This window comes from Thermobia domestica, chromosome 3, assembly GCF_964235325.1.
Source record: "Thermobia domestica chromosome 3, izTheDome1.hap1.1, whole genome shotgun sequence".
NCBI lineage: Eukaryota > Metazoa > Arthropoda > Insecta > Zygentoma > Lepismatidae > Thermobia > Thermobia domestica.
Window position 1 is genome coordinate 93469421 of NC_137456.1, and position 13832 is coordinate 93483252.

The 13832-nt window shown below is 37.4% G+C and overlaps 1 protein-coding gene across 1 annotated transcript in view; it reads right to left on the bottom strand.

Annotated features, from left to right (window-relative positions):
* Nucleotides 1–9677, bottom strand: part of LOC145680614 (E3 SUMO-protein ligase ZBED1-like) — a 33384-nt gene extending 23707 nt beyond the window's left edge. Inside the window, exon 1 of the mRNA XM_081751296.1 lies at nucleotides 9387–9677. Within this exon, the coding sequence (XP_081607422.1) occupies nucleotides 9387–9474 (88 nt within the window). The 5' untranslated portion in view covers nucleotides 9475–9677. The remainder of the gene's footprint in view (nucleotides 1–9386) is intronic.
* Between the last annotated feature and the right edge of the window lie 4155 nt (nucleotides 9678–13832).

Genomic DNA, 13832 nt, shown 5'->3' on the forward strand with positions numbered 1-13832 from the left:
CCGCCCACAGGGGGGATGTATGGCGCAAGCTGCGCCATTGAGAAAAATTTTGGGGGGGATTTTACTCTACTTTCGAACTAGCAATTTTACTGTCGGAATAGCATTAAAACACGATTTTGAGAAGTTAATTTTCAAAAAATTTCCGGGGTGAACCCCCGTACCCCCTGCTTCGATACTCGATGGATGAAGTACCGCGCAAGTAGCCGTATGAAAGGAAAGGTTGGTTCGTTTTAAGAGAGAAGGGCCGCCCACAGGAGGGACGAATGGCGCAAGTTGTGCCATCGAGAAAAAAATTGGGGGAGAATTTTGCTCTAATGTCGAATAAGTAATTTTGCTGTCGTCAGAATAACATTGGAACACGATGCGATTTTTTTTTAAATCTCGAGAATGAATCCCCCTACCACCTGCTTAGAAACTCTATGAATGAAGTACCTCGCAAGTTGCTATATGAAAGGATGGCGCCAAGTTCTGGTGAACAACAGTTACAAACACTCAAGGAATCACTTTCAAATTTAGATTTGAAACTTGCCTATGTTGTCTGTTGAAAATTATAAAGTAGTTTGACATAATTGTGAGCTAGTGGTAACCATACAGACAACAGCCAAGTTTCAAATCTAAATTTGAAGTGAGCCAGTGAGTGTTTGTAACTGTTGTCCACCAGAACTTGGCGCCTATTTTTGTGATTTCAATTCTTTTTAAGGTCACTCGTACCTGGCTCTTTTACAAAAATGTTTTTTGTTGGATATCACTTCTTTTTGTAGGCTAATTTCGAGGATAACATTTTCTTTTGGTATCAAACTCAATAACTTGTAACTTGCGTCTTACTTTTCATGTGCAAGGGAATTATATCAATATTTTGTAAAGAAAAAAATAATACTACTAATTGTAAAAAAGAATACCTTGGATTTTTTATACCCTTCAACATCCTTATAGAACATATTTAGTATTGTACACTACCAAGACTACTAATAAAAGTAATGCCATTTTTATAATTACTACTGCCCCTACTACAAGCATTCTATAATAGTACTACAGGAAATAAAAACAACAACAAAAATAACAATTACTAGTACTATAAAAACTACTGCTACACTGGGCAATTGTTTTCAGAGGACTTGAGTTTTGAGGAGGGAAGAGATTATTAGTTTTGGGGGGGAGTGCGCCATCAGCTTTGGGGGGGATGGGCACCCCTGGAGGAAGAGAAGGGTCAGTTCAAATGGGAAAAGTGCAAATTGCAAAGGCAGTAAATTTTCCATTCAAAAAAAAATGTTAAATATTCTTTACAGAACATTGTAACTGCACTTTCGTTGACAAATTAATGACGACAGTTAACAAAACTGAAATCCAACCGGTAAAGTTTGTTGAACGAAATCATCATTGGTGGATTTTATACTTTAAACCAGTGGTTCCCAACCTTCTCTGACTGACGGTAGACCATTGCGACACGCTTCTTTGATTTTCCATTAATATTCATATTTAAAAGAAGTTCTGAGTGATTTGTTAATCAATGCCCAGGGCAAGCCGCTTAAGAGCTTGACCAACTAAAAACAATACAAAATTTACAATTTTTCTATTGCTTGTTTATTCATACGTGAAAGGAGATAATGAAAAAATGCAACTTACCACAATCACAGATAATGTTATTCTACAACATAAAATATGAACCTGAAGAATTTTCAGTGTTGCCAGAATAGCATTTTCCTCAAAATATAAACTACTTTGTGAACCACTTTTTAAATAATAGTTGTATTTAGTTTGTAATAAACAAAATAGTTCTAATATACAGTTATTAAAAATAAATAATAATTTTATTTAAAAAAGTAGTTCACAGAATACCAAAACAACATGATACGTAATCAAATGCAGTTGAGTTCTTTCCTCTAGTCGCTGCCTTAACTTAGATTTTGGAGGAAATGTTATTCTAGCAACACTGTAATTTCTATGGATGACAATACTGAAAATTCTTCAAGTTCATATTTTCTGTTGTAGAATAACTTTATTTATGATTCTGGTAAGTTGCATTTCATTATCCCCTTTCACTTACAATAAACAAGCAAAAGAAAAATGGTAAATTTTGTACTATTTTTTTTAGTAAGTCAATCTTTTAAGCTAGAAACGGGGGGGACCGTGGCTCAGTGGTAGGGCGCTTACCTCTGTTGCGTAGTGCCCCTGGTTCAATCCCTGTCCAAGTCAGTTTGAGGTGGTTTTTCGTCATGTCCGTGTTTTTTCTCGGGTACTCCCGTTTCCTCTCACATCACCATTTCACCAATTATTCCATCATAATTCACTTGCCTTAATCATCGTCTCCCTTAGCCTCAAAGACATAAGTGTGGTACTGTACATTAAACTTAAAGATTCTGTTTCATATATTTGAAATCGACGTTGTGTTGTGTGCGGTCGCTTCAGTAGAAAACGGTCGAACTGATTGAAGTGAGTTTTTGAACATAGTGCCTACGTCCAATTGGATTTATATTGTCTTCGATTAAGATGTGCATCTTACGGGGTGTAACGGACAGTTTATCTCACGAGCCGCTTAAGTTACGAGGGCCATCCGGAAAGTGGTACCCGTTTGTGCAATAAAGACACAGTAGTACATATTAACGAATACACACATTTTTATTGGAAAGAGCATACTTTACACTACTTCTCCATATAATCACCAAGCAAATTGAGGCATTTGTCATACCGTGTGACGAGTTTTTGTATTCTAGCGTCATAGTCCTCCGCCGCCAGCGTATTGAGATACGTAGTCACGCCTCTTTTAAGTTCTTCAATTTCATGAACAATTGTTCGAGACACATTAGGAAAATGTTTACAGAGTTCATCAATTGTGACGCGCCGATCGTTCCTCACGCATTCGTCTACTGACCTCAGCAGTTCGTCTGTAATGACAGATGGTCTCCCTGAACGTTCCTCGTCGTGTGTACTCTCCTCCCCAGGTTGAAGTTGCGACACCAGCGCCGAACAGACGACTCGTCCATCACATTGTCTCCATACACCTCCTTTAATTGGCGATGAATTTCACAAGGTCGAACGTTTCGTGCATTAAGAAATTTAATCACGGCCCTCACTTCACAACTGGCGGGGTTCTCAACTCGTTTAATCATTATAAACGAGCACAGACACAACACAGGCACTGCTAGCGTCACGCAACCTCGCACAGAGCAGGCAGACAAGCCACTGACGCGGTCTGACCTTGCCCAGCGGCTCCCCGAGTCGTCAGCGCTTCATGCGGCGCAAACGGGTACTACTTTCCGGATGGCCCTCGTAGGAAGATTAAATACGAAATACAAGTATTTCATTATAAATAAGCGGAGCAAAGTGTACCAGTGTATTCGATAATTCCGCTTTTAAGGGTGGTGGAGGGGGAAGGAGAGTAATTTATATAGTATTTTGATTTCCTATTTTATGTTCATAAAATTGTGAAAAGTGAAGAAACGGTTAAACCATTTAAAATGAAGTTTTGAGCATAGATAGCACCCGGGTTGACATGGATTTTTATCAATACTTTGATTAAAACGTGTATCCTAATGGCGGGAGGAAGAATTAGGATTAGGATTTAGTTTTCTGAGCTTTCGGCATCTAAGGCCATTTAGCCCGTCACGTACATGAGGGATGATGTCCCTTGACGAGCACACTACCCAATGTAAGGGAAGGATGAAAGAATTGGGAAAGGAAGGAAGCGGCCTGGGACCTGTAAGTTAGGTACCACCGGTGCACTTGCCTGCTGTGAATGAGGAAAACCCAGGAAAACCTCATTCAGAGTGGCTGGACTGAAAAAGCGTTTTACACTTTTTCGACCGAGTGTCCCCATCGGGAATCGAACCCGGGACCGCTCGCACCGACGGCGAGAGCGTTAGCGACTCCCTTCCACGGAGAGAAGACGAAGTTCAAATACATCCTCCAAATATTTTTATTAAACATATTCTTCCCGTGCAAGGAGCGGCCATTTCAGCTTGTTATGTGCTACCATAGCCCTTCTACCATCATTGGAAGGTCACCTACCGAAAACTGGGAAGGTCCTATAAACCATTATCTTTTCCCTTCCCCTCTTTTCTTCCATTGTATCTTCTATCATCTTCTCAATTTTTATTTTTTTTTACATGCAATATTGGTCTTTTCTATCCTACTATTCCCAGCACTCTGTCAATATTCTTCGTTCAAGCTAATTTTTTTCAATTCTTCTCAACACCCATATTTCCAAAATGTCTACACCTCTTTCGACGGTTTTGCGTAGTTACCATATTTCTGTCGTATTGATTACACTATTTCAGACGAAATATTTGACGCGTTTTGTTCAAGGGCGCCGATTTCCTTGTAAATTTGGGGGGGCTCATTCAGATGCAGAAGGCATATGAGGATTTTAAGACAAATTTTGGATTCAAATTATGTCAAATATTGTATATTCATAAACACAATGTACGGGCCCAATTGAGCTTTGGGGGGCTCGGGCCCCCCGGCTTCCCTGAAATCGGCGCCCTTTGTTTTGTTTTGTAGAGATATATGGTTTTGGGTCATATTATTTTAGTGATAGAAAATCACAGTTATTAAAAGTTGTATCAAAATACTGAATTATAGTAATGAAATGTTGTTATGTAGTATAAACACGTGCTTGTGTTTATACTACATAACAACATTTCATTACTCCGATCTTTAATTCTTCATTCAAAGGTCTTCTTCTTCTTAAAATCCTTCTTTTACAATTTCTATTGTTGTTCCTATTTCACATGTGCACTTCATATCTTTACTAATAGTTAGGATTTTCAAACGTTCCTGTTTACCCAAGAGTCACGTATTTACATAATTTGTTCCTTCCCCCCCAAAAGAAGTGCAAAACTTTAAATGTTCCGTTTTTTTTCCTTCATAAGTTAATATTAATTGTGCGATATTTTATTTTAAAATAACCGCTTTTATTAGTCTCTTTTTTTTTTTTTTTTTTGAGTATTGACCCATTATTTACTTAAATCTGATATTTCTTCAAGCAGCAATTGCATAATTATGATATGAAAACACCGTAAATTTTCATAGGGAGACCCGGTTTCTTATCCTGGGAGCACTACTATAACATTACTATCTAGATACTGGAAAATAGTATCCCATTCAAGTACTTTCTCCCTTACCCTCTCAATATGTGATAATTCCAATCGACATTATTTTAGTAATTCGGACTTTATATTGATTCCATATTCTACGCAACTTTTCGCACAAAGTTTCTATTTCGATTTTGCAACACGAACATTATTCGCATTCCTCATTCCTGATCTAGTGGCTAGCACTGTGCTTTCGCACACAAGGTTCCTGATTGCATTGCCGGTACAACAGGATTAAACGTGCTACCACTTCAAATTGTAGTAGATATGTATTATTAAACGTTAAGAGGCGAAATCACTGTGGAACTTTCCTTCCAATTGCTTCTGCTCGAAACATTACACTCCTAGCACAACAGCTCTTGGGGCCCAGGGCCTACTGACCTGTTTGTGGCTTGAGGCTACGGTGGCTCAGTGGTAGACTGTTCCGATGCGTGGGGTCCCTGATTCGATTCCAGCTAGCACCAGGTGGGCTTTGTGGTGGGCAAACTCCGTGTTCATGGGTTTTCTCGGTGTTCTCCTGTTTCTTCCCATATTATTCATTCTACTATTGCATTTCATTTATCATAATAATCACCGTTTCCTTTAGCCTATCCGGCATAACCGTAGGACGTAAAACTGAAAGATTTCATTTTTTCTGTTTAAGGCTTCGCGCAGAAAGCTAGCCCGGCAATCAATGATGGGTTTCTAGACCAGAGTTAGTTTATATATTTCAAGAAGCTCCCCAATCGTCCTCACGATGCTAGGTGGACATCACAATGCCAACATTTGGTGAGTACCAACGGTCTCATATCTTTCCTTGGACCAAACCTAGCACTAGCTGATCGTTGATCTCATAGGAAGTGTAATTAGCGCTTTCTCCAAATTTTCGTCCAAAGAATTTTATTCTGAATGGGAAGGGAAAAATCAAAATGTAAAAGGCTATTCTGCGATGTTATTTGCCGTAGTGCGTGCGATGCAGAAGAGTGACATGAAATGACGCAGTTTAATTTATCTAACCTCCGTGTGCGAGAAGAAGAGTTAGTCAACTCAGTGGGGACAAACAGTGGCGGCGGGTGGACGTTAAAAGTGGGGGGGCAAGACATGATCTGAATATTTGATATCAATGGTAGTTTTCCTGATTTCTTGTAACACTTTGTTTGACGAAAGGTTGTATAACTATTAGGATACTGTCTTTTTCAGTTAAAATACCGTATATCTTGTTTCATATTTTATTAAGTAAATTGACAAGAGCAACTCAAGAGAGCAACCCTTTGTACTCTTAAACAACGAAGGTGTAAGAAGAGATTTGATTCCTTGCTCATGAATATCTGTCTGGAAAATTGTGTGATCAGATTAGGGACCTATTTAATAACAAATGTGCAAAACAAGTAAACAGAAAAGATAATATTAATCAAATAATCATAGTAATGAATAATGAGGCTTGTTTTGTGAAAATTATATTGAAACTGGGAATTAATGAACAACTTACATTTTTAATTCCACGCATGCTATTATATGTGTTATTAATCTTAGGATGACAGTGAATACTACAAGCATATGCGACGACATTTAAAGAAATACTTTTGCAGCTTCCCGAAACATGCCATTAAGTACAGTTTTTACTTTCTTGGAATATATCAAAACTCAGCAATACTTAGAGTCACTCCACATTTCAGTTATACAAAATAATCCTAAAACCTAGAATTATGCTAAATATACTAAATTTAATTGTATATACAAAACTGTATATGTACAGCCCTAAACTTTTATATTACACCGCAAAATTAATATTCATTATTGAGCTCCTTCGTGGCTAAGCGGTTAGCGTACACGCCTTTGACGTGGGAGATCCGGACTCGATTCCCGGGGGAGCTCACGTAGTTCGGACTCCACGTTGATTATTAAGTCCACGTCTCATATAACTTCGCTGCTGAACAGGATGTTAAACTGAAAAAACTCAAATCAAAATATTCCTTATTATTACAAAGAAGAAAATACATTTTAGGAACTGTTGATTTTTGTAATTTGTGAAGGACTTCTTTTCTTGCGAAACGTTATCTCAATTAGTTCCAGAGCGGCTTACTAACATATCGAGCCCTTGCAAGAAGAAATGAAAGTACGCTCGAATTGTGGCGCTCCAATAGGTTAATTTTTGGGCCATTTTTAGTGACAGTTCAAACGCAATTCTTGTAGCTTTCTTAATTCCACGGGAAGACAAGCAATACGTACTCATGGAACGAAAAATATTTTATGGCACTACTTTTATTCTATGAACCAATAATACGTATAAAACTTTATATTTCCAAATGAAACTATATGCATTAATGGATCATTTCAAAAAAGTGGGGGGCAAGTGCCCCCTTTGCCCCCCCTAATCGCCGCCCATGGGGACAAACAATCTATCTTTGAAATCTTTCAATTTAACGACCCACGATTATCCCCTTTAGGCCAAGGGAGAGGGATGATTAAGGCAAGTGAATAATGATAATTGGTGGAATGAGAAAGTGGGAGGAATCGGGGGTACCCCGAGAAAATCCACGGACATTGTGTTGTCTACCACAAACTTACTTGGCGGGAGATCGCCGATCGAACCACGGACCCCACGCACCAGAGATAAATGCTCTACCACTGAGCCACCGCACCCCCAGACAAACAATCAAACCTTACAGAAAATATTCATTTAGAAGGAAGTTAAGTTATGCCTGTTTTATATACAGTATATTACATGCATATGTAATGTATATGCATTACAAAAATAAGCTCTACTTTCCTTAATTTTAGCCAATGATAAAAATCTTACACATTATATATACTTACAGGGGTACGCAAAGGGTTTCAACCCTTCCCTTGAACAAGACACTATGACAGTATAAACATTTATTATAGTAAGCTATGAATAAAAAATGCAGTAGCGGCGGTATATTCGTAATAGTAGGGAAAAAAAATTTTTGGGGGAGGCGATGCAACCACACTTGTTTTGCTTTGAATATTATGATTGTCGGTTCTACATATTATTATTATTATTTTATTTACCGGTTGTACATAGAAATGTGGGAGGCGAAGAGGGGCGAGAAAAAATGGGCGATCGCTCTCCTCACCCCCCTGTAGCGCCACTGAAAAAATGTTGAAGCGATATGAATTTCCGAACTTGAATCCCTCCCCCTCTGATGAAATTCTGCGTACGCTATTGATTACGTAATTTGGTATTTCTTTCATCATTCTGAATGATATAGCTCATCAACATTTTCACGACGTTTGAACCTTTATATCAAATATATATTTCTTAATCATACGTAATGAACAACTGAATAGTGTCTCAAACAGCTTAATCAGTGTTTTAACCAGTCTTCTAGGTTTTAGAAGTTATCTAAAGCTAAATTTAGGGTGATCTAGAATTTTGGGGGTAAATCTCCCCTGGATAAAACATGACTTAGTTTTTTTTTTTTGGGGGGGGGGGTGATCCATGCTAAACACATGATGACATTTACAATAAAAGAAAATTTACTTTACTGAACTACAATAGAGCTACTAACTGTGTTCATAATTTTGTATTATTTAGTAAAAAATATGCTATATGTGCCTATAACAGCTGGTTTTAGATATTGCTCTGGTTAGAAAAGAGGAAAGACTGAATAAGTAAGTGTTGACAACGTCCACATCTTTTAAAACAAGTTATTTTTAATGCTTTTCAGTTGTTTATTCCACCAAAGAATTACGCTATCATTCTACATTCCATCTTTAATATTACAATTAAGACTATCTAACCATAGCCTCATTCTATAAGATACATAAATACAAGACAATAAAAATTGCAATAAACTTCGAAACCTCACTCAAGTATTTTTTGTACTCGTTCCCAGATGGAAACACTGCATACAAAACCAGCGACAAGCCGAGTTTCCGGTTGGCGAAAGGAAGAGGGGGGAGGGTAGTCGGCTATAAAGATGACCTTGGTTAGAAAGCGTGGAGCAATGAAAAAACCGAACAACCTAAAACTAGTAAATGTTAAGCTATATTTTTACATATAGCCTTATCGTTATAATATAAATTATTATTAATAAATAGCATTTACAACAATAACCCGATTATATTCATTATGAATTTTATACTCGTTTAAATGATTATAAGTTAAATTATCTGTGATATAAATTCTATGTAAAATCTTAAGTTCTGCGGTTCAAAATTAAACAATAATATAATAAAAATGCATTAGTCTTGCTCTTATTTATGTGTTTCTATTATTCAAATTGGTACGGTTGAACAAACCGGTAAAGCGAATACGTGTCAATTAAGTGATAAGTTTTGCAATATATTTACCTGCTAACTGTAATTTTTCTTCATTACTCCCAACAGTTGACGGAACATCAGTTTTTGGTTCAGGTTGTCCTGAAGTTTGCGAAGACATTTTAATATTTAGTTGTCCAAATACAGCTTCAGCTTTGCGAAATTCACAAAACAATATGCACAACAACACTCCGCAGCGAAGTCGTCACACCACCTCTGTCAAGTCAAGTCACAGCAGTAGGCGAGACAGCAAGCGGGACGAGACCGTTGCTTTCTGAGGAAACACGGTTTGTTCGTTGCTTTTCTCGTTTCGTTATCGCCACGATAAACTTTACGTCCGTGTCAGAAAACCGATTGCCGCTGCCATCTGTTAGCGTTGGCCGTAACTACTACCGTCTCGACTCAAAACCGATCGAGTGCAGAAAAACCCGACTATTCTTATTGTGAAGAATGACATAAAGAAACACCAGCAACAGATGGAATACATTTTGTTAGAATTTGTGCTTCTTTGTAGACAACAAGCAAAAGATCTAATAAATGTAAATCTTTTATCTCTAAAAGAAAAATAAAAGTCAATAATAAAACTTTCCACTGACCATTTTATGTCAATGAAACAATGAAACTGTAAAATAAATAGGCGTCTTTCGGTGCTAAATCAAGGATTAAATTATGATAATATCTTATGTAAATTTACATACTGTAAAATGTTATTCTGTCTATATTCGCAAATGAGTATATTAGCCCTCTCCGCTGGTCTAGTGGCTAGTGGTCAGTGGCGGGTCTAGAAGGAAAAGACTGGAGTGGGGGTGGGGAGCAACCACAACCCAAAGTATGATAATTGGATAATGAGTTTACTATAAACTTTAAAAAAATATATAAATAATAGCTTAAATTATTTTTGTCACTTAAAAAAACTGGAGGTCATAGGGTCCACGGACCCAGGCTATATCCACCACTGCGTGCACCTTTCGCATATGTGGTCCCAAGTTCGATTACTGGTAGGAGAACATTCGAAATAGTCGGTATAATGTATTCCAGTATTTTAGGGCATTAAGCTGTTGATCGTAAGGCGAAACTCATTGGGGGTTCGAGTCCCACTAAAGAGCAATTGACATTTTTTAACTGTAAGGCGATGTTTGTGTATTTGTGCCCGTGTCGAATCTGGTTTAAAAAAATGTTACGAGAATATATTCCCGGCAGTGGATCGAGATTTTGTGGGTTGTCCTAATATCGCGTGGCAGCTGAGACGTTACTTATATTAAGAGTATACTTGGTACCAAGATCAAGACTAGTTCTGGTTTCGTCACGTCTCGTCTCGAAATTTCAAGACAAGACTAAGCTCCGTCTTGAAAATCTCGGTCTCCTCTCGAATATTGACACACACACACACACAAAAACTGGAATTATTTCTTGATTGATTTTGATTTTTTTTTAGTTTAACGTCCCGTTCAGCAGCGAGGCTATATGAGACGTGGACCTACTGATTAACGTGGAATCCGAACCACATGAGCTCCCGCCGGGAACCGAACCCTTGTCTCCCACGCCAAAGACGCGTACGCTAACCGCTTAGCCACGGATGAGCTCTGGAATTATTTTTATCCAAAGTTGCATGTATGATAGTGGAAAAATTACCCATGGATAGCCTAAGTCACAGGCATATAAAGGGAGAAAGTGGGGCATATAACACTGATAACGTGGAATATCGGATTTAATATATTTTGTTCTTGTTCCAGTCATTTTAATTACTCAAAGAGCATGCAGACGACATATTCCGAAACCTAATTTTGTAATGCAAATACATAAGGTTTCAACTCCCATTATTTTTACACAAATTTCAGGAATTATCCACGGAAAGATGCGTTTAAAATTTCTTGTTGTTTTACTGCAATTGCTCGTATAAGTATTAGTACCAACTTTCCTTTAAAACTGAAGGTAAAATCTTCAGATTGAAGAGATGAGATACAGAAATTTCAAAAAAGGATAGAGCAAAATCATGGAAAGAGAAACAACATCAAATTAACCCTTTAATTGGCAAGCATTGATAGCATTACCATTAAAATATTTAGTTTGCTTTTATGCTTGAACCATATCTTCCTGATCATAATTTCATAATTTTTGAAGTATTTTTTGTACTTTGCTTACAAAATACAGGGTGTTTATTTGAAAGCAACATTGTCATAAAATAGGTCTTATGTGTAGCTACTGAGCAGCATTTACCTATTATGGTAAAATATCATTTCAGTAATTAGCAACAGTTTCGTTGAAATATTTTCCTACAGAGTAAGAAACAAATAAAAAAAATAGATAAAGAACGAACGTAGGAGATAAAGCTTCTACAATACTAAATCTGACTGTCCTCTGTTGACGAAGGTTAGAAGTATCTAAAGAAGCGACCCGTAAATTATGTATTTGAGTATTGTATGAAAGCAATGATGCAGCAATGATGCCAATTAAATGATCACTGAAGTTATAATTCGTGCCGATAATGCAATAGAATGCGATGTTGCTTGAGAGCATCACTGCCAAATAAAGGCTTAAACCAGATAATTGGTTAGAGCAATCAACCTGCACTTTACATTAAAAACGTGAACAAATTGTATATTAATATTTCTCCCTCACTTTTTTTAAATAATATACCTTTCCTAACAATAAAACTGCTACAAACATTTAGTCTTTCTCGTGGTTCAGTGGCAGAGGGCTTACCTCCTATGAGTGGAGTTCCTGATTTGATTCCCATTCAAATTAGTTTGTAGTGAATAATATATAAGTACCCCGTAGGTTTTCTCGGGGTACTTCTGTTTCCTCCCACATTATCATTCCATCAATTCTTCCATCATCATTTACTTGCCTTAATCATTATATCTCTCTTAGCCTAAAGAGCATAATTATGAGGATGTTAAACTGGAATAGAGTTTTTTTTTTAATCTCTATGTGGACTGTAATTTGAGATACAATGCCAATATTTGTAGTGAAATTATGGATTCAGTGCTTTATTTAGGATTAAATAATACAGGAAAGAAATTAACTATAGGACTGGATTTGATTGATAAGAGTTTAATTGTATAGTCAGTACTGAGACTATATGAGACATGATCTATTGCTTGAAGTGCGATCTGAATCACTATGCATCGACTGAGGATTGAACCCACATACACACGCACAAAAAAACCACGGTCGTTACCCACTTACCTGCAAAGGGATATGCGGTTTACAAAACTTCTCCAGTCAAGAAGGAAGTGAGAAAACAGAAAGATGAAATGACAAACTGCAAAGTGACACTGCTTACACCTTTTCAATCTCACTTTTATTTCGAGACTATAGGTATGAAGTCGCGAAGTCGCGAGTCGAGACTTGGTCCTCGAGATCTAAATCAAAATCAAAGTAAGCATCTATTGACCGAGATGACAATTTTCGACTCAAGACGAGACTGAGATCGAAATCGTTATTTATCAATCGAGACGAGTCCGAGACTGCATTGATACCATCCGTAATTAAGAGCTGCCAAACACCACTCTACCACCAACAAATGACAATATTGAATTGCTGAGCAAATCACAAATCGCATGGCCAGCCCTAGGATGAAGCTTTTTCCTTTTTATTTTCTTTTGAGACATGCGGTGGCTCAATGGTACAGATGTTAACAGTCGAGGCGTTTCAGGCGTTCGTTTTTCGATCATCAAAAGGCACAATCCATCGTGAGTTCTAGCCATACTAAAGAGCATGTGTATAGTGTTGCCCACGACACGAGACGAGACTGAATGTTCATGTCGAGAGACGGAACAAGACCGACTAATAGAAGTGGATATCATTTTCGAGACGAGACTGTACTTTCATGACGTTTTTCAAGACGAGAAAGCACTAAAAGTCATATCGTGGGTAACACTACATGTGTGTTTTAATTCTCTTCGGAGTTTGTGTGTCTTCCTGTCGTACTGGATTAAGTATATATATATATATTTTTTTTTTTTAAAAGAGTAATTAGATGGCCATGGAGACAGGTTTCTCGCTTAGAGCGATTGTTTGTTTTTATTATTATTTTAAAAAGGTGGCAAAGCCCTCACCTCTGGCGCCGTAGCCCTTCGTTAGAAACTCCGGTCTCGCAAATGGATGAATATCGTGTCCGTTGGTTTTCTCGGGGTTCTTTCGTTTCCTCCCGCATTCACATTCCTTAAATTCTTTTCATAATCATTTACTCACATTAATAATTCCTCTTCCTTAGCCTAAATGATATAAATGTGATACGTAAAACTTGAAATTTCATATTATTAATTTCGTTCTTTTTTCTTTTTCTTTTTTTATCGTCAAATGGTTATGGACTTATGGACTTAAAAGTATTAGTACTTTCAGGGTGTGGCTCTATGAAATTTCCTCCTCCGGGGATATTTCTTTAATTGTATTCACCTTACATTCGCACACACCCCGTTTATTCAAATTCCCTCCAAGGGAAATCCTCTAAAATCTATATTGCTTTTAACTATG